Source organism: Tinamus guttatus, unplaced genomic scaffold, assembly GCF_059628265.1.
Source record: "Tinamus guttatus ecotype Peru unplaced genomic scaffold, ASM5962826v1 Tinamus_guttatus_pri_ptg000459l, whole genome shotgun sequence".
NCBI lineage: Eukaryota > Metazoa > Chordata > Aves > Tinamiformes > Tinamidae > Tinamus > Tinamus guttatus.
This window is the reverse complement of record NW_028288993.1, coordinates 9,589,282-9,611,758: the sequence shown is the minus strand read 5'-3', so window position 1 is coordinate 9,611,758 and position 22,477 is coordinate 9,589,282. Positions and strand designations below refer to the sequence as shown.

The window sequence follows — 22,477 nt, the reverse complement described above, 5'->3', positions numbered from 1 at the left end:
TCTATCTCAAAGGCACAAATATCTCTGTTATTGCTCAAGGGAGGGTAGAGGCACCCTCTCCTGCTGCCCAGGCAGGGTGACAGAGGCACCCTATAGCACCAGTGATGCACAGTAAAGAGCTGAGCCTGGGTGGGTGAGCTGGCAGTAAAAACACCGGGTCTGCCAGGAGCTAAATGACAGGTCAGATGTACCAAAATCAAGTTTTTTTTGGCAAAGCTTATTTCATTTGGTCACCTATATCGAGGAGAGAGCCAGAAGATTAAGTAAAGGGACTTTGGACTGGAATCACCAGACCTCAGGATTATGGCACAGATTCAGGGTTTTTAAATCATCACTGTATTATTCAATATACACAGAGGCAGAAGCAATCCTGGGCAGGTGCCAGGTACCATCGAAAGCCTTTAAGAAAGTTATCACTGAAGCGACAGCACACAGCACCAATCTTCAGGATAATCCAGTTCTAAGATGTATCAATAAAACTGTGGGGTAGCAATCCCCCTTCTTAAAAGGATGTAAAATTGCAGCATTTAGAAAAAAAAATCACTATATCCCATCATTGCTTTATGTACAAATCTTATTTGTTCTAAAGGATCTTATTAGAATGCCTTGAACTCCCGGCAACAGGCAGTTTTAAGCAGCAAAATAACTCCTCAGAGCAGCCAGGGACTGTCTTCATTCTTGCCTGCCAGGCGGTAGCGAAGAGGCCACGGCAAATACGGCGCCGCTCCGACGGGTGTTCCCGAATCCCAGGGCGGCTTTGGAGGGCGCGAGCCTTCGCCTCGCCGGCGCAGCGGGGCCCGGCGCCGTGCGGCAACGCGGCTCGCGTGGCTTTACCTTCCCGGGCGCTGCCCGGATCCAAAGCGGTTCTTCCCCGTCGCGGCAGCTCAGGCGTCGGCGGCGTCCCGGCTCGGCGCGCTGGGGTCGTGCAGGAGCGGGGTGGTCTCGGAGGACGGGGCGGGCGCGCTCTGCGTGCCGGGCGCGCGCAGGCTCTTCTCCGCGGCGGCTCTCTGAACAGAGAAGACAGCAGCAGCTATGCACGCAGCAGTTGTGGCGTGAGGCAGAGCTCAGGGCTCCTACACGGCAACGCTTGGGGCCTGGTGAAGGCCCCGGATCCCCACCGCGACATCCTGCTCCCAGGCACATCATCAGCCCAGCTTGAGGCGGGCGCTGTTAGCGGGCTGGGACAGACCTTTCCATATAACAACTCGAGCAGCCACAAGGCATCCAGAAGTCACTCTGAAGCATAGATTTCTTTTTCCACTGTCTCCAGTGTCTCTTGGAGCATGGCTACCCCTGAGCTCTGCAGCCCTTGTGCCAGTTCCCCAACACAGAACAAAGCCACCCAACTCTGGTGGGTCCAGAGACCCAGCAGGAGGATGGCAGGGTACCATCATCGCATCCCTCACTGCACCCAAGACCTCTGTTGTTGTTTCTGTGTTCGAGAACTCTTGTCTGAAGGCTTCTTAAACAGAACATCTTCGCATCTCCACTCGCCAACAGAATGAAGTTGTTGTCATGCCTGCCCACCAAAATCTAGAGCACCAACTAAACGCACACCCAGATATTTGATACATCAAAAAGCCCCCATGGAAAGTCTTTGTAATCAAGGTTTTAGATACTGAAGGAGAGTGAAGTCCAGGAGGCAGCTAGCTGTTAGCCCCAAGGGCTTTTGCTCTTTTTAACTTACCCCTGGATCTCACCATCACTTTGGAGAAAGGTGAGAAAACTGTTTCCTCACGTCAGCCCTATTTTTTACCCTGCTCCCTACTGATCTTATTATTAGGGCTGCAGATCAGGTGCACGGGAAGGAAGAAAAGCATCTTCTTGCAGTCTGGAGAGCGGGAGCCCTGGATATTTGCCCTGGATAAAGCTAGGAGGCAACATTGTTATGTCAAACTTGCCGAGAGGACATGTCTGGAACAGGAAGCATTTTCTTTTGATTGGTTTCAAGCAAAGTTTAATCAAATTGGGATGAGAGAAAAGCATGTTACCTTGGCTGGGTACCCACCTACAGTCTGGCTTCCCGCAACACCGGTCCCTTAACCGGAGGCAGCTTTTTGGCAGAAGTGGCCTCGTCGGCCTTATTAGTGTCTGAGTTCTTTTTATTGCTACTCCAAAATAAAGAGCATTTTTCCTAGAAGATAATCAGGCTATTTTATGGTGTACTTTGACATGAATTCCATGAGGGTTCCAATTTTAAGATGAGATTTTAAATAAAGTTTTAATCACTGTTTAACTACAATCTACTTATTAATTGAAGATTGCAATTTGGAGGATATACTAAGCTATCTTCTATTTAAGATTTTGGTCAGTGTTAAGCCAGTTTTAAAATGGTCCATTTGCAGTTTTAAATGAGTGTCACTATTCATGTTTTAGCCCATGATTTCAGAGGAGATAAGTCATGTTGTATTTGGGCACATTTTTTTTTTCTAAGACAGGAGATTCACACATTTTAGAACTGTAGACTCAACAGATGCATTTTAAACCGGCTCCACTACAAACTAGACTAAAAATTTTAGTGTTTCACTTGATCTGGATGGAGTTTAAGAGCACACTGCTCCCTCTGGAAGCCGGAGAGGCAGGCAAGAAATTCCAGGAAGAAATTTGGTTGAGTGGGACCTTTGCACTGGATGACATGTGACAGCGGTGGACAATGCCCTTGCTCAGTGTCCCCTGTGACGTCCTGTGGCTTCGAGAGGGAGGACTGTGCACGATTAAGCAATCATCACTAGATTAGCAATCTTCATTCAAATCAAGAACACACACTGGCTGCAGATCACTGTCTTCCAGTTTACAAGTTCTTCTCCAATTCATGTGTTGTTGAATAGATTCCTTAGAGATTTCTAAGATCATTAAGGCTTTTTAGCCACTTTCCAGGTAGCCAGGCACTTCCTGCAGTTGACTTTAGTTCCAGCAGTTCATGGTACTTCTGTAAGCAGGAGCTCCTGAGCCTCTAAACACCCACAGCTTTGCCTGGTCTTAGGATATTCCATAAGCATATATTCATTTGACTGAAAATTAAGAAACAGCTTTGCTTCCTGAGCTCTTTTGGCATGGTTTAGTTCTTTGATACTGGCAGTTAAGACTTGCATGAAACAAGATGAATCACTAGCCCAGGGCTGCACAAGGTTCTGGAGAAACAACTGCCCCACGACTCCAAGTTTGTGTCAGATTTGCTGGCTCCAAGCAGCACAATGTCGTGGTTTGCCAAGCACCACTTCAAAGGTTCATGCAGTTCCCAGCAGTCAAGGCCACCCCCATTCCTATGGGAATGCTTGTTCGTGCAGCCTGGCAGCGTGCTGCAAGACTCAAGTGCCCAAGATGCAGACAGCAAGGAGCCACTTGTGCCCAGGATGTCTCTCGACCACCACAAGCAAGCTGCTTGCTCAAACGTCAAGCAAGGAGAAGACTGAAGGAGGGAGTGATAACTGGAAGATGGCAAGTCAAGTTTCCTGCTCAAAAATACCTGGGAAACCTGAGCCATGTCCTTAGCTCCAGGGCTGCAGTTTGCTGGTGGGCAGCCCCTGCTCCCTGGCAAAGGTGGCCTTGCCAGTTCAAATGTTTGGACAGGGCAGGCAACTGTCTGTTGAGGCAGCCCTACAAGCGTTAAGGCAAGACACTGCAAACTGGTTCCAAAGAAGCACTCTCTAAGAGCATCACGTTGGCCATGCAGGCAGGAGTCAGGTGCTTGCACGGGCAGCCTGTACCACTCAATCCACTTTATTTGCCAGGCACTACCTGCACTGGTACAGTGGAGGGATGCAGTACGTCCTGATGGCCTGGAGCACAGCGGAGAGCTCCGCGTGAGCTCTCGCCCAGGCACCGCTCCCACATTATTACGGAGCAGGAGGAACAAAGAGACTTGGAATCATGCACTTAAGTCAATTATGCTGTTGCAGGCTCGGTTAAAATCCAGTTACATGACACTTGGAAAACCCTGGCAACCACTTAAAGTGAGGTTTGAATTACTATTGCTGCAGGGGCAGTTAGAAGAAGCCCAATGACAACAGCCTCTTGCACGTGCTCCCACCTGAGCTCACTCCTGTCCCTAAGCATTGCCTTTTTATCCCCACAAATAGCCTCTTGAGCTCTTAACTTGAGAGCCAGCTCAGGTTATCTGACTCCCTGCTAAACTAAATAGGCTTGTTTTGATCAGTTAGGGGAGGGAGTTAGATCTCCACTTCAAGAGCTAAAGCTTACGGGAGCTTAGCGTTATCAGATGAATGCTTTGGAGCCTGAGCCACAGGTCTCCATCCAGTGTCTTAGTGTTTCATGCCCTGCCCTACAGCCTCAGGCACAGGCAGGTCAGGTTCTCGCTGTGCCAGGCATTGCCACGTCTCCCCTTCATGGGCCAGCTGTGGGGCAGGCGCCAGCTTCCCACAGCTTCGGAGAGCTTCACTTCTCATTAAGTCCAGATCCACTGAGGGTCCAACTTCCAGAGCTATTCAGCATAGTCTCACTTGCAGAGAAGCAAATTAATTTTTGGAAAAGATGAGGGTCCAGGCTGGCTTCAGACAGGGGCAGAGAACCCATTCCCTTTCTAGAAGCTGGCAGCTACCACGTTTCTCTTAAGAACAACCTGCATTTAGGTGCTATATGACACCAAAGGAGGAAGCTGCAGGGACCCTGTTCAGATTGGGAAGCCACTGGGACCCTGCAGAGGCATTTGGAATTGAGCAAACATCTGCTTTGTAACAAGACCAGACTGAAGAGCTTGTTCCTTCGTTAGCTGTATGAGTTGAGGAATGTTTTCTCCTATAGGAATGTGATTTGTCTCTATCATGTATTGAGATGGCCAGAAATGCTTTTGCATTATCTAGCTGCAGACAGGTTTCTAGATGGCTGAGGAAGTCCTGCTGGCACCTGGCAACGTTTGGACAAGCTTCACGACATCGGTTCAGGTTTCATCAGGAGTGTTAGATTGTCAGCCCAATCTAGGTCATCTGATTAAGTCTGATTTGAGTAACAGCATCTACCGTTAGCCATGGGCAGGTTCTTACCTTATTCCTCGCCATGAGTACAGCTGCTGTGATAATGAGAGGGATACTCAGCCCAAGGAAGATGTACTGCAGATAATCCAGCACGGATGGGAGCAGCACCAGGGTGGTGTAAAACTGATTTAAGACTGAGCCTTCGATGGATCCACTCTGCCCAAGAAAGCAAAGTGGTCAGTGGCATTTCCCTCCCACCAGTGCCAAGACAGACCTATTGGGTAACTCCCAGCAGGGATTAGGGAAATTCCTAAATAGGATTCAGCCAGCCTAGAAGCTTTTACCAAATCATTGGAGTGCCCTGGCCGTGCACACAGCTGCAGAGGACTGGCACGCACCGTCCCGCATTAGCGAGGGCCACGGGCACAGACCCATTCCAGGTGCTGCTCGCCCCCCATGCACCAAAGCAGAGGTGAACCAAGCACAGGGCAGGCTTTGCTCAGCTCAGAGGGATTAAGCATGCAGCCAGAGGGCTGCAAAACCCTCTGTAGGTCCCCTAAGTAGTCTGGCTGGCTTAAAGCTTTGTTCACAGCAGAGTTTGGGAAGTCATGTAAGAGCCCTGACAGCCCCACGAGCACAGCGGCTTAGGGTGAGGGATGTGGTCTCCCCGCTCCTGCACGAGACCTTCTGCAGGAGGAGGCAAGGAAGCAGCAGGGTACAGCTCACCTCTGCAAACCACAGCAGCGGCAGGACCACAGGCTTCATCTTCCCTGTTTGTCTGAGGGGGAGAAAGACACATTTTTGGTTAATCGTTTCGCAACTCCTGCCTTAGCTCTTACTACAGGGAAGGGTCTGATGGACTGAGAGTGGCCAGAAAAACAGGGCAAGGAGGCAACATCTCCTCCTGCTTCAGGGGGACCAGGTCTAACTAGGGCCTTTCATACAAGAACAGAGCTTGCGTTTCTACATGTGTTTAACTGCCCGAGGGCAGCAGTAAGTCCTCGGGCCTGGAGGCCATCCCAAAGGGAGCTCCAGGTGTGTTCACTCAGTGAGCTGGAAAACTGAACTTGCAATGCCAAGGCATCTCCGTGCTTGGCAGCAAGGGCTGTGCAGCCAAGTTCACAGCACTAGGGCTGTTGTTGGTATACAGCCAGTCTATAATGCAGCAAGTTCACGCAGGTTCCCACTCCTGCAGGTATTTAGCACTTGGCATCACATAATGTTGTTGCCAAGCCCTTCCAAGGAGGTTCCCATTTGCTTTTGTGGCTAGTTGGAAGAGTCTTTTTGGAAGTAAAACTTCAGCTTTCAATGCTGCAAGCAGAGCGTGCCTAGCCTCTCTGTGTCGGGTCTAACAGCTTTGGAGCAGTTGCACAACAGACAAAAAGTCCTTGTGCCTCCCTGCTAGCAGTGGAGCAGCCAGCGCATCTGCATTGCTGCGACTGCCCCATCAGCACAGGGGACCTGGGAAGGCAACAAAAAGGGCAGCCACACAGCGTGCTGCTAAGGGAGGGCTGCTTGAGGTCACAGGAATAGCTGACATTTCAGCTCGTGACCCAGCTGGCTTCTGCAAGAGCAGAACCGTCGAGGTTAGAGCTGCCTCTCCTTCGGGTCAGCAAACTCTCCCGAGACCGCAGAGTCGGCAGCACTTCAAGCTCTAGGAAGACAGATGGTCAGTTCCAGAAGCTACTCACAAGATACCAGACACCTGCTTTATGTACAGGTTCAGCTGGAGCTTGATGGAGCAGTTCATGGGGATGCCCGTCATCTGCAAAGGGAGAGCACAACCTCGTCATCGGCGTGGCCAGAGTTTGTCTCTTGGCAGAAGAGCAGCCCCTGGCTTTTCACCAAACTCCCTTTGGGTGCAACTCCCCCAGAGCAGTCAGTGAGATCATGCAGAGAGCCCTGCTAATCTGCAAAAGCACCCAAGGACTTCAACAGACCTCGATGCTGCAGAGCAGCCCCTGCACAGCCTGCAGGTGCCCCAGGCACAGCCAAGGGCCCACAACACTTCCCATAACTATGACTAGACATCAACTGCTGTCACTGTCCAGCAACAGACTAAGATGGTGAAAACAAACTGCAAAGCTGGTCTTGCTGCCACCCATTTCTCATGACCCTGCAGTTATGCAACACATGTTTTTAAGGGCATAGTTTTTGTTGGATTGCCCTCTTTGCAGATTCATACTCAGCAGGCTGCAGCTAGATAAGGATAAAGTTAATTGTACTATTATCAAAAGTTGTTTGATACTGTAATAAACTTAATTAGATTTTCCTAGCTCTGATAAAAAAATAAATAAATAAAAAACAGAGAGTCCAATGCCTAGATAATGCACTTGCCTTACCTTAAGGGAGGGATTGTTTCCCTGCTTGAATCAACCTGACTAAACCTTTGAAAGGTCTGCTCACAGGCAATATAAGACATAGGAAGAGCCCAAAAAGGAGCCCAAAAAGCCCTTGCCCACCAGCAGCTGGGACTGCAAAAGAACAGCTCAACTCCCAACTAGTCACCATCGGGAAGGTTCCTTCCCCCTTATGCTTAAATCATGCAAGAAGCACAGCATGAGTGGGCCCAGTGCAGAAGCAGTCAGCCAGGAGGCCAAGCTGGGACAGCGGGAAAAGCTAGCCCAGGAACAGCTAGAGTGGTCTGTAGACTTGGTTGTTCAACTTGGTTGTCGTGACAGTACAAGCTTTCAGATCTTGGGCACCTAGATTGTCGGATCTAGGGTGCTGCTAGATGCACCTCTGGGCATTACGGGCATTCCTGCGTCAGTGGAAAGCATGCTTATCAAAACAATTACGCTCATAATTAGTTCTGCAATTCTCTATAAGCCAGATGAGCTATTTAATTAGTTTATGGCTTTAGCATTTTTATCTACACGTGTCCTTGCCAGTCTTTGCACTATGGAACCTGCACAAATCGGCACCACGAGAGCCGAGCGAGCCCACCGGGCAGCGGGTGGGAGATCCCAGCCCACGACAGGGACTCCTCTCCTCAGGACGTGGCCTCGGCCGCGCTCGCTCACCGGGTGCACGTCGAGGAAGAGCGCGTGCTGCTCCTTGCTGGGGTGCAGGCCCTCGACAGCGTCCACCAGGAAAGGGTCGGCGTTGTAGAAGTGCGGGTGGGAAATGAACATGGGTGCGTCTGGATGGGAGCAAAGCAATCTTCAACTCAGCCAAGGCCATGGGAGAGCATTGCTGACATTTTTGGTCATGAAAGCACTGGTTCTGAACAGGCTTTAAGATAAGCTGTTCCTATCACTCTCCTCCCAGCAAGAAGGTTCCTTCCCATCCCTCCAGCAACTTATCCCAATGCTCCGGGAAGCCCAAGACCTGGGCTTAAAGATCCTGTCTCCCTCCCAAACACACCATTCAATGCAGCAGTCACTTGCTGTACCCAGACATGGGTCAGGACACTGATGTCCAGGTCCCCTCCTGCATAACCTGCACCAACATTTCATTTTCACACAGCCTGCCTTTCCCCACCCCAGCAAGTCTTGCTCGCCTGCCTGCTCCCTCCTTCCCCAATTTGGGTGAGGAGAGGCTCCCACAATAACCTTTGGTGCTCCAGAGGATGCAGGACTGTTGTTGGGCCACAAGCAGATGGGCTTTGGCCTCAAGGACTTTCCCACTTCCCTCCTCATCCCAAGGCTTGCAGGAACACAGATCAGAAACCAAACAGACCCCACAGTATTCTTCAGTGCCCCAGCTTTCTGGATAGAAGACTTCATATTCCTTCCCTGCAGCTAAAAATGAGCATGGCAAGGCTAGGGCAGGGAAGAATTGACACATGGAGGGACCAGAGGAGGGAATGACATACTGAATCTGCAGGAGCTGACGTTCTGGATCCCGGACTGCAGGCAGGGGCAGAAGCCTTCGTTGGGTGGGTAGTCTGTGCCATTGGCAAAGAGTGTCTTTGGTGCCACAAAGCGATAGGTGGGCACTCCTTCAAACTCCCCAGACTGCTCGTACACCAGTTTCATAGACCTGAAAGTAATTCAGTGGAGAGGAATTAGGATTAGCCAATAGCAGAGAGGCTCCGAGAACAGAACTGGGTTATCTTAACTAGATAAGATCACAGTTTCAACGTAACTTAGACTTTGAGATCAAGATAAACACTCAGAGCAGCGCTTTGGATTGGGAACGAGCATTTAAGCCATTTGTTTTCCATGTTTTAAGCACAGATAAAGGGTTGGCCAGGACTAGAGAGACATGCAGATTTATGAAGCTGTTTGCACAAACCAGGCGAGATTTGTTTAAGGGCATGTAACAATCCCTGCAGATGCTCTCCAGAGAGATAATACCTTCTTTGTGCAAGCGCTGGCTCCAAGGCAGAGGGGCTCTGTCACAGAACACTAGCTGAATCTCTGCTTTTGCAGCATGACTTCGGTACGGGGGCCACCACAGGAGTGGAAATTAGGCACTATATCATGCAGACAGATTTTTCCTGGGTACAACAGACCCGTTTTGTGCTGCACCATTCAGAGCAGCAGGTCAGGGCAGATGAAAGTCTTCAGGAGGAAAGTTTCCCTCCTTCGCACCCAACCAAGCCTTGTTAAGATACGACTTGGTTAGACTAAGGAGGCTTGTGCCTATAGCTGCGTTCCAGCACCCAAACCCAGGGCATAGGATTCAAAGTGCATCAGCAGTGACAGTCACGCTTCTCAGCTCTGGTGGCCTTCCAGTCTACCTTGAGGGGACAAACACACAGGTGCATCCCAGTCGATTCGTTGCATGTGATGTGCAAACTGTGAGGAAACCAGCCACCTCCAATGGCCCCATCAGAGAGATGGATGGGCTCTTACTCTACCTCAGGACAACCAAGCTCCTAAACAGGTTTGCTTTTTTAGACACCTTTTTTTCCTCTCTCTCCTAAAAGAGGCTAGAGAGAAGGGTATATTATTATTCTTTTAGAGCTGATATTTGTGATTCCTCCCTAGCCAGCTGGGCCAGAAGAGATGCTGCGAGAGTGGCCCTGGGGACAGCCAGCAGCACTGATTTGTGAAGAGGGTGTCTGAGCTGCTTCCTCCATGGGACCCGCTTCCCCTACATCATGTCCTGCAGGAGCTTCTGCACTCTAGAGCCTCACCACAACTTCTTTCACTTCACTTTATGCCTTGCCAGAAAACACATTCTCAGTTCCCTTGAAGATTTCTCTAGTTTTACAGACAGGTTTATTTAACCTTTGATTACTCATAGAATTTCCTCTAAGTCCTTGGCTCCAGGTTGTTTGGGTGTTTGCAGATGCCACTTGCACAGCAATGCCTGCCTCAGCTGGCTTGGCTGCTTAGCTGGAAGGGGTCACTGTTCTCCATCCCACCCAAGCACTCTGCTTGTTTTGAGGCACTAAATGCAAAGCCTGAATTCACATTATCTCCACCAAGCAGGGAACAGGGCTTTGTGCCACGTCCCGCCCCTCCACTTCCCCTCATTCCAACTTTAGGAAGTTTCGACATGAACAGGGCAGAATCCACAGGGTATTTGAACCCCTGCTTGATCTGCTATGATCAGTGGTATGCAAGGCAGGGGGCTCAAACAGAGCCGAGGCAGCCTGGAAAGAGCAGTGGTCGCTCCTCTGATATGACTTCTGCAAGCAGTTAGTCAGCAGCGAGTTCTGCAGACCAATGATTAGAACTAACTTTCCATACGACAACCCTCAATTCTCGATCAAGTGCAGGAGGACAAACGCAGATCACTCATTTCCTGCTCATTCACCAACCCCGGTTCGATTCCTCCAGTGCCTAAGGGAGATTCGTGTGACTCTCACCAGACGCAGCTTATCAGGCAGTGACATTGATTGTGCAGCTCAGATGCTGCATAACTAGATGGTGGCTGAAGCCTTAACTACCGAAGCCGGTCCCTGGTCCTCTCCATCTGTCCTGGGTTTCCAAGCACCTGCATGGCCAACAGGAGTGACTCTTGCAGGGCACCACAGGCTCACCTGCAGGCATCAGGACTGTAAAACTCCAGCGACGTTGGGCTCATGAACGGCGGCCACATCTCCCCAGAGGTCCCGTTGATCATGTTGCACTCATTGCTCCTCCAGTATTCCACCTGCAGGACAGACACAGAGGTGGAGCTCAACCAGATGAGCTTGCTGGACAGTTCACTTCCATCCTTGCACAGGCTGTTTTCTCCTCTAAACTGCTGTTTTAGACGAACCACCACTCTAACATCTTAACTTCAGCATACAGCTAGAGGGAAGACCTCAAAATAGCCAGGTTGCTACATTCAAACACTTGCCCTGTTAATGAACAAATAGGGTAAGATCCCCCTGCCTCAAGTGATCATTTAGCTGTTGACCTGCAGATTTTATTTTAGTTAGGAGTGAAATTCCACAGAAATATCAGAAATAAGCACTCCTTTCAGGAGGATATTGGAAGATAGACCTTAAAGAACCTTGAAGAACACAGGCCACCAGAGCCTGCAACTTCAACCAGACGCGAACATTGGTGAAGGCATTTCAAGCCCTGGTCAGCCAGCTGATGGGGGGAGATGGACAGTTCATGACAAGCCTTTTAGCAACCTGAATTGAGGTGGTTGAAGCCCTGCAGAAACCTACCTGCCAAGCTACAGGGCAGAAATCTCACAGTGGCCCTAACGGCCTTCGAGTAGTCTAGCTTTAGAGCAGTAAGTAGCCCGATATTAGAGACTTGCTACCCAACACTTACTTTTCTTAATCCATTCCAAGAATCCACCATGTGAACTCTGCTGATGTCCTGCACACCTGTATTCACTGTGAACAGTCCCGAGTGGGAGTCATTGAACTGCAGGGAGAAGAAACTAAATTTTAATCCACTCTTTGCAGCAGCACTACAATATGTCAGCACCTCCACAGGTTCCCTAGCTTGCTGGGTCCTCACATGCAGTAAACTGCTGAGCTCTGCTTATTTCAGCTGTTACAGTCTGGCAGAGTTTCCAACCTGTCAAGTTTCTACCTGAGGGAGAATTATGGAAGATTTACACAACCATCATTAAGTGCACCTGAGTGCTCTGTTTGTGAGGGGGGCCGCCCAGATACTTGATCCCACACGCAGAATCGGTGCAATTTCAGTGTTCCCAAGCAACAGTTCACTTACTTCTACAAACAAGCCAAATTTTCCCTTGAAAGGGATCAAGCCAGGCACAAGCACATTTATTGTCTCTATAAGAGGGTCCTCATAGCCCCACATGATCTCTCCTACGGTCCGGTTCATGAAGGCCTCCTGCTTCAGGCCAGCCAGGGCTCCGCTCAGCAAGAGCTTCACGAAGTTCGGCAGGTTTTCCATCATTACAGCTGCTCCCTGGGGAAGACAGCAAACCTCTCAGACAAGAGACGCCTTTATTCAGAAAAAAACTAAAAACACATAAACAAGATTTTAAAAAGCAGCAATACATCTTCAGTGCTCAGCAAGGTTCCTCTGCTGCACTGCTCTGCAGTCCTACAGGAGTCCTTTAGGGAAGCTGTTAACAGTTATTCATCACTATGACTCATTCGGCGTTTTTCTTAAATTTGGAAAAATAACGCGGTTAGTGGCAACAGCCACTGTGGGCTCATAGGTGCCACTTCAGAGGAGGCTTGGGCAAGATCAGACTCACATCCAGCCTCCTTGCACGTCACCCCTGGTCATGCTCTCGCTTTTGGAAAGGCCTTGCAAGAATCACTGTTATGGGGCAGAACTTCCCAAATGGTGACACACAAGTCACCACTGCTGCTCATCTTACCTTGCAGCCCCTCAATCTTGAGGGATTACTTTGGTTGCGCTGAGCCTTCCCACTAACCAGCACCAGCTCATGCTTTTATGCACAATTTCCCCAGACCTGCAACACGACATGATCCCCAACACGATCCCCAACAACCAGAAAGCAACACACCGTGTTATTTAAGCTGAAACTACATCTTGGCTTAACGGGCCTCCAGCCCAACAAGTGAGCAAGGTACAAGGTGTTACTGGACACCGTCCTCCCCCTGGCAAGCAGGGAGGATGGAGCCCCTCTGGGAAGCAGGTTACCATGAGCAGGATGTTGGGCACGACGATGTAGTCGTCCTCGCTGCCCGCGGACAAGTCCGGCTGGAAGAAGAGCCTCCGGTACTCCAGGAAGGAGACGGTGCCATTGTCGTGGAACGTGATATTCGTTTTATGCCTGAACTCTCTGCAAAGAGAGAGGAGATCGTGGGAACCCTCTCCAACGCGAGGAAGCCCTCAACCACTTCATGAAGATACTGGGTTATTTCTGCCCATCTTGGAACTTGGCTGATGGTTGGAGTTGATGACCTTGAAGGTCTTTTCCAACCATAATGATTCTATGATGGGTATTTTGAGACAAAAAAATCATCTACTGCTGATGCAGGAATGAATGAAACCCCTCTGGCATTTCATCTGCATTTGATGAGAAGCTCAGTCTCACCAGAGAGATGCCCAGGTGTCAGACACACAGGAACAGCTTTCAAGACACAGGAATGCTGAGCAAGAAGAGACCTGCACTGCTGACAAGCCCACACACCAATCTGCCCCGATTTCCCTGATCTCTCCCAAGTCGAGGGCAGCTGCCACAGCACGATGCTCTGCACTGCGTGGGGACCATCCTTCTCCTCAGAGCTTCAGAACTCACGCCACGTCCTGCACGCTGCCGGGCAGCACCACCTTGCTGCATGTGGGGCAGGGCAGGGGTCTCGAGGGGGCTGTGATGCTCGGCAGCCCTCCAAGGGTTGTCCCCAGCCTCACAGGCAGCCACTGCTCAGCCCACCAGCAGAAACAAAGTCCTTCATTGTGGAGCCTCCATTTTATGGCCCACGTTCGGGAAGGGCACTAATCTTGCTCAGCAGAAACTTAAGGACACTAATAAGCTTTGCCTCTTTGTTCATTCTTATTTACTGTAAGGGAAGCCTTTTTTTTTTTTCCTCCAAGCCTGTGACTGTGGACACGGTCACAACATACAGAAGCCACATGGTTTAGTGCTGACCTGGCAAGTCCAGGGGAAACGAGGCCATATACGTACTGCCAGGTTCCCCCCAACACTGCTCAAACAGCTTTGGATTAGCCCACTAATCTCCCACATGAGCTTGCTTAGGCTGCTGAGCTAACCTTGCCTACATATGTAGGTGTTAACACATTGATTACAGCTACTTATGGGTAACTTCACACATTCAACTCAGCATCTCCCATCACTTGGGTTCCAGGTCTACAGAGGCATCTGAGGGTTCAACCACCATCCTCAGCCATGGCAACAGACACAGCCCTGCTATAACTGGGCCAAGTTCTAGTGCTCCACGCTGGTTCTCCTACATGGAGCGTTAGCTGTAGGCAGACTCTTGGTCTCAGATGAGACATCTTGGAAGCCTGATATCAGGTGAGGTGACTTCAGCCTCAGATCTCCAGCTCTGGAGCTGCACTGTTAAATGAAGAGCTAAGATGGAACTCAGGTCCCCTGTGAAGGTGAGGATTGCCCACCACCACGTGGTCAGGTTTCAGTAGCCAGAAGTCCCACATTCTCAGCATAGGTCTGAGCTCCACAGCCCAAACCAGGATTGCCAAGCCTTACAGGCTCTGCTGCTCGCAGGCCTACCTTGGCATTAACAGCAGTTGAGCAACCAAACACCCTCTGTGATTGCTCCAAAACACTGCATCATTCACTGTGAGCGCCAACGCCGTGCCTCCTCCCCGAGGAGCTGGCCAGGAGTCCAGCCAGCAGCACCTGACCTGTAAACGTAGGGCCCGCGTTGACTCACAACCGGCTTCGCTCCCTGCAGGATCTCCTCGGGATTCATCACCTCGAAGAAGTACACCGAGAAGTAAAAAGGCACCGGAATGTCTTTCCACATGCTGTAGGCAATGCTGCCGGGGTCGATCCGCACATTCTATGGGAGGAAGGAGATTCCACGTTTAGGGCAGGCTCCCTGGGGGAGCGTGTTCACCTTGGGAGCTTGGAGAGCCCGTCCAGAGCACAACGCTGGCCAGAGGAGCGCTGTGTCAGCAAGCCTGCTCCGGCGGATCCCGTCGCATCCTGCCCAGGGAAAAATCACCAGACCTAAAACAGGAACTTGTGCACACAGAAGCATCGAGTTCATGCTACAGGATGTCTGCAGGCTTATTTATCCAGGCTCAGCTTTCTGGATTCCAACCCACAGGCTTTCAAAGCTGTTTTGACGTGCTGGAGGCTTGCAGCGTGCCGGCCAAGCCAGCGCTAGATGATTTGCAGCTCTGCGTATTTGACTCGCCTGGTGCAAACAAGCCTGCCCTGAAGGCTTTAATTCATTTGCCATGTTTGGCTGCTCAGCACGGCTGGAGCCAGGCCTGGGAGAGGAGACACCAAGCAACCTCCAACCGCATGACTGCGTGTGTCATCCCGCAGTAAATTATAGCAGGACATAAAGCAGGTTAAAGGCAGCGGATAATTGTGTTCTTCATATCACTTAATTTAGTGGTAATGCCTCCAAGAACCCCCAAACCACTCACAAGCCTTCATTAGGGTTCACATTAGGTGTGAACCCATCTTCTCATCAATGCTCAGCTGCTGCCGCTGGCTTCAGAGTTTCAATCCTGCAAGCATAAAGGATTTTGAAAAGAATCCAGAATCCACTGGACGACAATAGCAACTAAGCAAAAGATAACCTGTTTTATAACCCTTATTAACCTGTTTTATAACCACTATCAGCCTGTTTGTCCAATAAAGTCTGAACAACATCTGCTTTCTTTATTCTCTGGATCTTACCCCTTTGCATACAACTGCCCACATTATGTGGGACTCTCGTGTTCTGCCTTGTGTTCACTGTACCCCTTGCTGTGCATATATCTATAGATATGGTTATTTATGGACTATGTACACAGTCAGACAGAGCTGCATCCCAGCTCCCTGATACTTCCTCAGCCCTCTCCCATCTGTGCACAAGAACTCTAGCTTCTCCACAGATGCTGCTAAGTAAAATCTACTTAATAGGGCAGCCTTAAAAATAAGCTACTTGTAGGTTCACATGAACATGGTCATATGTCTGAAATAGGATGGCTTTAACTAAGATGGGTTACAGAACAGTGCCAAGAGGCTTGCTGTCTCCTGACCATCTTGATTTTAGTTCCAAAGGAGCAGAAAGCTGCCAGTCTCCTCTGGACAGGACCAGGAAAGCACAAGCTCCGTGAGCAGCACCTGAATCATGCTCCTCCGGGAGGAAGGCGCAATAAAACGGCTGCTGTTTCGGATCGCTAGAAGAAACCTCAGCTCTGCTGTATTCTAGGGCAACTCTAAATATGAGATTTTGTCCTCTACACCCACTCTCACCATGTTCCTCTTCCTTTGCTTTTAGTCTTATCCCAGCTTTCAGGTGTGGAAGTAAGAGAGCTTCCAAATGGAAGAGGTGTCAAGCAACAGATATCCACCGAACACAAAACAAGCACTTGGCTGTCTGCATATGTCCAAGGATGTATTTGCATGGATTGGTGTGGCCTCAGAGCTGGTTATATTATGCAGAAAGGGACAGTTATTTCTTGCAGCCAAATCATGCACCATGCTGCTGTCTTCCAGAAAAGCCACGCCACCGACTTCTGCTGAGCCAGGTGGCCCTGTCACCAGGGCAGTGAGTGCAGCCTCCAAAGCAGATTCAGTTTCTGCACATGGGGTGGGAGCTGGGCTCCACAGCTCCCATCTCTGCGGTGCATTTCTCCTATTGACGTTATCCATAAGGACAGTCCCAAAGCTGCTGTCCTAGCAGAAGCCACCTGAAGCCCAATCTAGGGGTTTCAGTAAAGCCCTGGAATATTTCTGGCCATTCCTGACACCAGTGCTCCACTGTTATTTCCATTTCACATTAAGCCTCACAAGGACCACCTGTATCGTGATGAAGACTTGGAGCCCAAGTGCTGGAGATGAGCAGAGATCCGAGGAGCAACTCTACGCTTTTCCTCCTCTTTAGGTCTCACTGCAGAATACCAGGACTTAGCTAGAGGAATCAGGGAGGACGTTCTCTTGCAGTGAAGATGCAATTTCTCATTCTGTGGCAGCCATTCAGCTCCTTATTTACCCACACCAGCCCCTCACGTGCACAGAGACCATCTTTCACCGATACAGGACCAAGCCTGCTTAGCTTCCCTCAGTCAGGAGCCGAGCGCCTTGCGGGGAATGAGCTTAAACAGAAGTTTACGTAGAAGGTAACCACAACCCTTAGCTATCAGGTACTCCTCCACCTCCTCAGCCAGAAGGAGAGGGGAAAAAGAAAAAGGTTTTGCTAAAACCAGGATTGAGCAAGCCACGGGACCACGCTCTCTCTGCACAAGACAGGTCTTCATGGGGGCAACTGCTCTCATTGCTCAGGCCAGGAGAGAGGAGGACTTGGGCCGCAGAAGCCCTCCGTGGGGGTTGCTCCTCGCGCAAGGCAAGGGCACATCACCCCATTGAGAACAGCGCGTGCGCAGGCGGGTCGAGACACCTTGTACAACGAGGTGGCCTCGGGCAGGAGGTGCGGGCTGTTCCCCACCACCCTATCACGGGGCCAGGGATGCAGCCCGGAGCTGCAGCGACCCACGCAGCGCAAAACCACGTTACAACGGGCGTTCCGCCCCCCCTCCCACGGCGGGGAGGGGAGGAAAGGCCCGTTTGTTGCACTCGCTCCACATCTCTGAGCACCAGGTAGTGCCTCCACCTCTGCGGGAGACGTGCTTGGGTTTCGAGACATTCAAGGAGCCCCTCGGAAAAGCAAGCTTGCTGCCAGGCAGCCACTTATGTAATCGCCTGCACGTAGCCTTTGGCCAGCTACATAAGCGTTATTAACCGTCATCCTAGAAAATTCATAAAATGTGCAGTTAGCGCAATCTCTCCCTGCGGAGCATTCCACTGCCAGCTCAGGAAGCATCTCGCCAGGCTAAGCCGATGCCTGGCAGCCCACACAGGCGTTTATGCAAGGAGTGAGGAGCGCTCCAGGTACAGGCGGTGCAGGGGGACCAGAACAAGCAGTGGTGCTGCCAGCGCAGAGCGCGAGCGGATTCGGAGCGCGAGCACCGGCAGGGCTGCGGCAGCATCCCGCACGGATTCCCCCGCGCTCCCGGATTGCAAAGGTGCCCCAAGGAAGCAGACGCTCTGCTGCAAGGTCGCAAACGCCCCAGATAACCCCACGCAGGGAGAACTTCTGCTCGCACGCTGGCCCCGAGCGCCGCAACCCCCCAGGCTGCCCGGACCGGCCCTGCAGCAGCCCCCGCCGCCCCGTCCGACGCCGCGGCGCCCCGCGCCCACCTTGGCCACCTGCTCGCGGATGATGACCGGCCCCGCGAGCAGCAGCGAGACGCCCAGGACGGCCAGGGCCGCCCCGGCCAGCGCCAGCCCCAGCGGCAGCCGCCGCCGCTTCGCGGCCATGGCCGCCCCGCGCAGCCCCCGCGCCTGCGCCCGCAGCCCCCGCGCCTGCGCCCGCCGCCGCTTTAACCCCGCGCGCGGCCCGGCCCCGGCGGCGGGCGGGGAAAGGCCGCCCCTGGGCGGGCGGGAGAGGCCTGGGGAGGCTCCCTCGGCCTCGGGCCCCGTTTCTCTCCTTTTCTTCCTTCTTTTATCTTTTCCCTTTCTTATTTTTACCGTTCACGTGGCTGTCGCAGGCGCTTTTACAGCCACTCGGACGGCGGCACCCTGCTGAGCCGGCCGGTCGGGCCGCGCGTCCCGGCGCGCCGGTCCGCGCCTCACGGCTTCGGCGGGTTCCTCCCCGTGTCCCGCGCTCTGCAGCGGGAGGGCTGCGCGGGGCAGCGCCGCACGCACGCGGTTGTTCGGAAGGGGAACCTGCACCGGAGCACTGCCATGACCCGCCCTGCAGCTTCCCCTTCGGAGCCCACCAGAGCCGCGACAGGACCCGGGAGCGGAGCTGCCAGGGCTGCTCCAGGAGGCAGGCGGGCAGGTAACACCCCAAACTAGTCAGCACTAGCAGCGCCGAAAAGCTCTAGTTTAACACACATCCTGATAAGCCAAACTCGCTCCTTGCAGGTTGCCAATTGCCACAGTTAACAACTCACTACCAGGACCACAAAGTCAAATTCTGTATATACCTCCTTTAATTCCCACCCTCCTATTCACACTGGAATCAGCAACAGCCTTAAGCCCTAATGAAGTCAGACATCAGCTGAGCTTTCACTCCATCTGCAAGCACATCCCTTCCAACAACACCACCACTTCTCTTAATGAGGCCAGGTGTATTTTCTTTTTTAAAACCCTAATTTTCTATCCTTTCACATTTCCCAGTGCAGTGCAGTTAAATACCTACTAAGCTCATTTCAGAAGGCTTTTACTTGATGACCTCCAGCCTACTGCTAGTCCTGCAGACTTCCCATTTCTCTCTTACTGTATATTGCCCAACACTGCAGTTTTAGCTGATTAACTTTTTCCCCCACTTACCACAAAGGCGGACAGGTATTAAGCTATTAATCTCAGTCTGTTAACATGCTTAGGATGCCCAAAGAATAAACGTGGTAACTGAGCAGCTGGAAAACACACACTAAGCTGTAGATGCAACAAAGGTCCTTTGCATGGAGCCATCTCACCAAACACTGAGAAGGTTGAGGCTGGCTGAAGTGCCCTGACAATACTTCCAACCCAACTCACTCCCTACCTTCCTGGGAAGTGTCCCAGTATCAGACTGCAGGTGCTTACACAGCAAACCAGAGCTGTACTTTAGCCAGTGCTTTGGCCAGTTAAGAATCCTGCTATCATCTCTGGAGAACCATGTCCAAGAGCTCATCATGGTTGCCAGACACGGCTCAGCTTTCCACAAGGAAGTTTTTGCTCTATCTTTATAGCATTTGGAAGCTGGATAATTATCTTAATGATCTCAAAATATTTACTCAAATAATTTGAGACACCAAGTTTTGTGGATGCAACAACTTTATTGGAATGAACAAACACAGTGAAACATTCACATGTATGCAAGTAGCGACTGACTAGTTCAGTTACCACCCCTCAGGCGCAGCACCAGGTGCAGGGTGGACTCCTTCTGGATGTTGTAGTCGGACAGGGTGCGTCCGTCTTCCAGCTGCTTGCCAGCGAAGATCAGCCTCTGCTGATCCGGGGGGATGCCTTCCTTATCCTGAATCTTGGCCTTCACGTTCTCAATGGTGTCACTAGGCTCAACTTCCAGGGTGATGGTTTTCCCTGTCAGGGTCTTCACAAAGATCTGCATGCCACCCCTCAGGCGCAGCACCAGGTGCAGAGTGGATTCTTTCTGGATGTTGTAGTCGGACAGGGTGCGTCCGTCTTCCAGCTGCTTGCCAGCAAAGATCAGCCTCTGCTGATCCGGGGGGATGCCTTCCTTATCCTGAATCTTGGCCTTCACGTTCTCAATGGTGTCACTAGGCTCAACTTCCAGGGTGATGGTTTTCCCTGTCAGGGTCTTCACAAAGATCTGCATGCCACCCCTCAGGCGCAGCACCAGGTGCAGAGTGGATTCTTTCTGGATGTTGTAGTCGGACAAGGTTCGTCCGTCTTCCAGCTGCTTGCCAGCAAAGATCAGCCTCTGCTGATCCGGGGGGATGCCTTCCTTATCTTGGATTTTAGCCTTGACGTTCTCAATGGTGTCACTAGGCTCAACTTCCAGGGTGATGGTCTTGCCAGTCAGGGTCTTCACAAAGATCTGCATGCCACCCCTCAGGCGCAGCACCAGGTGCAGGGTGGACTCCTTCTGGATATTGTAGTCAGACAGGGTGCGTCCATCCTCCAGCTGCTTGCCAGCGAAGATCAGCCTCTGCTGATCTGGGGGGATGCCTTCCTTATCCTGAATCTTGGCCTTCACGTTCTCAATGGTGTCACTGGGCTCAACTTCCAGGGTGATGGTTTTCCCTGTCAGGGTCTTCACAAAGATCTGCATGCCACCCCTCAGGCGCAGCACCAGGTGCAGGGTGGACTCCTTCTGGATGTTGTAGTCAGACAGGGTGCGTCCATCCTCCAGCTGCTTGCCAGCAAAGATCAGCCTCTGCTGATCTGGGGGGATACCTTCCTTATCCTGGATCTTGGCCTTGACATTCTCAATGGTGTCACTAGGCTCAACCTCCAAAGTGATGGTCTTCCCTGTCAAAGTCTTCACAAAAATCTGCATTTTTGCTCTGCAAAGGAGAACACAAGCATGCCTCAGCGTTCGTCCTTTCCTGGTGTAAAGGCAGTTGTAACAGGGCCTGCTTCACCCTCCTGTGAGCCCCAGCAGCCCCAAGCCAGCGCACGGAGGGGCGGGGCTCCCCGGAACGCCCTGCCACGTTACGTCACAGCACCAGGACCGCCCACGTCACCAGAGGGCGGGGCCACCAGCCCCGCTCCAGTTCCCGCCCAAGGAACGCGCCTGTCCGCCATCTTGGCGGGTTTGTTGCGCCTGCGCGGCCGCCATTTTACCGGCTGCTCTTTGTAGCTTCCCCATCGCCGCCGCCGCCGCCTCGCGCTGCTGCCGTTAGGCGGGAGGAGAACGTCCCGCCCGGTCCCCGCAGGCCGCCATCTCACCCCACACCCGCTCGCGAGCCGCCCTCTCACTCGCCAACCTCTCCCCCACCCATCTCGCTCCGCACCCCCTCCACCTCGCCCAGTCGCGCTCTCTCTTCCCCACACACGGCCCCTCCGGCAACCATCCTATCCGCTGCCGCGACGAACACCCTTCCCGCTCCCCGCGAGGCGCTCACCGCGGGGCGCGCACACCACGCCGACAACACAACGACTCCGAGACCCAAACGGCTCCAACTGCGCCACAGAGCGAACCTCCCGCCCCTTATATAGCCTCTCCGGCCCCGCCCACCGCAGCTCGGATCACTCCGCCAGGCACTACTTTCTCTGCCGCGCCGCCCGCGGGCCCAAGGTAGAGGCGGAGCGCGAGTCCCGGCAGCGCGGAGGCGTCAGGGCGGTCCGCGCGGTGCTGCGGCCCCGGGGCGGGAGGGGCGGGGCGGGGCAGCGAAGGGACAATGGCGCTGGGGGTAAAACCCGGCCTGGAGCCGCTGCAGCGGGACTGGGGCGCTGAGATGACCTGCCGAAGCCCCCCAATTTTGCGGGCGTCCCCGCGATTTAAGGTTTTTGAGGGGATTTTTAAACCTTCTTCCGGCAGTTTAGGTCCCCTTTTCAAGCGCGACTCCTGACTTTCCTTCCCGTGAGGAGTGAATTGCCTTGCAGGCCTCACTGGTGTGTGCTTGAGGAAGGGGTGAAAAGGATTTATTTTATCCTAAAGGAAGCTGCTCATTTCTGTGTGGAGGAAGTCTCATAGTTTTAATGTGCCACAGCAGAGCGGCAGGGCTGTGAGCTCCCCTCTCACAGAACATAAATGATATGGAAAGGCAGCAGGGCTCGCACAAATAAAGCTAGGCCCTGTGTGCCACCCTTGTTCGTATAAACATGTATATAAATATAAATAAAGATGGAGGAATGAAGCCAGCACCCAGCCCCAAAGCAGAGCAAGGAGAAAATGAAGACAGAAAGATGAAGTGAAAGAGAAAGGAAGCTTGAGAGAGACAGAGATGCACATCCAGAGTTTATAGGAGGAGAACACGCTGGGGACATTCCTGGCCTTTTTGCGTTTGCATTAGAACTCAATGTTACAATAATAAACAAACAACAACAAAAAACCCTCAATCATCCAATGGTTTCAG

The 22,477-nt window shown here is 52.0% G+C and overlaps 2 protein-coding genes across 2 annotated transcripts; both read right to left on the bottom strand.

Annotated features, from left to right (window-relative positions):
* Positions 1-1,948: 1,948 nt before the first annotated feature.
* Positions 1,949-18,245, bottom strand: SCARB1 (scavenger receptor class B member 1). The gene is made up of 12 exons (XM_088532503.1): positions 18,126-18,245; positions 14,609-14,766; positions 12,920-13,061; positions 12,008-12,211; positions 11,600-11,695; positions 10,870-10,982; positions 8,749-8,915; positions 7,955-8,073; positions 6,623-6,696; positions 5,658-5,709; positions 5,001-5,147; positions 1,949-2,134 (listed from the first exon to the last, which is right to left on the bottom strand). The coding sequence occupies exons 1-12, from the start codon at positions 18,243-18,245 to the stop codon at positions 2,009-2,011; spliced, it is 1,518 nt and encodes a 505-aa protein (XP_088388629.1). The 3' UTR covers positions 1,949-2,008.
* A 1,485-nt stretch (positions 18,246-19,730) lies between these two features.
* UBC (ubiquitin C) lies at positions 19,731-21,657 on the bottom strand. Its single transcript, XM_010215842.2, has 2 exons — positions 21,524-21,657; positions 19,731-20,962 (listed from the first exon to the last, which is right to left on the bottom strand). Exon 2 carries the CDS (start codon positions 20,953-20,955, stop codon positions 19,810-19,812), a length of 1,146 nt encoding a protein of 381 aa, XP_010214144.2. The 5' UTR covers positions 20,956-20,962; positions 21,524-21,657; the 3' UTR covers positions 19,731-19,809.
* Positions 21,658-22,477: the final 820 nt, after the last annotated feature.

Excerpts from the sequence above, each read along its gene's own strand:
- UBC (XM_010215842.2), bottom strand. The coding sequence starts at position 20,955 with ATGCAGATTTTTGTGAAGACTTTGACAGGGAAGACCATCACTTTGGAG.
- SCARB1 (XM_088532503.1), bottom strand. The coding sequence starts at position 18,245 with ATGGCCGCGAAGCGGCGGCGGCTGCCGCTGGGGCTGGCGCTGGCCGGG. Across the intron at positions 10,983-11,599 it reads CTTGGAATGGATTAAGAAAA|GTGGAATACTGGAGGAGCAA; the intron begins GTAAGTGTTGGG and ends TCTGTCCTGCAG. Across the intron at positions 8,074-8,748 it reads CGTCAGCTCCTGCAGATTCA|ACGCACCCATGTTCATTTCC; the intron begins GTATGTCATTCC and ends GCTCCCATCCAG.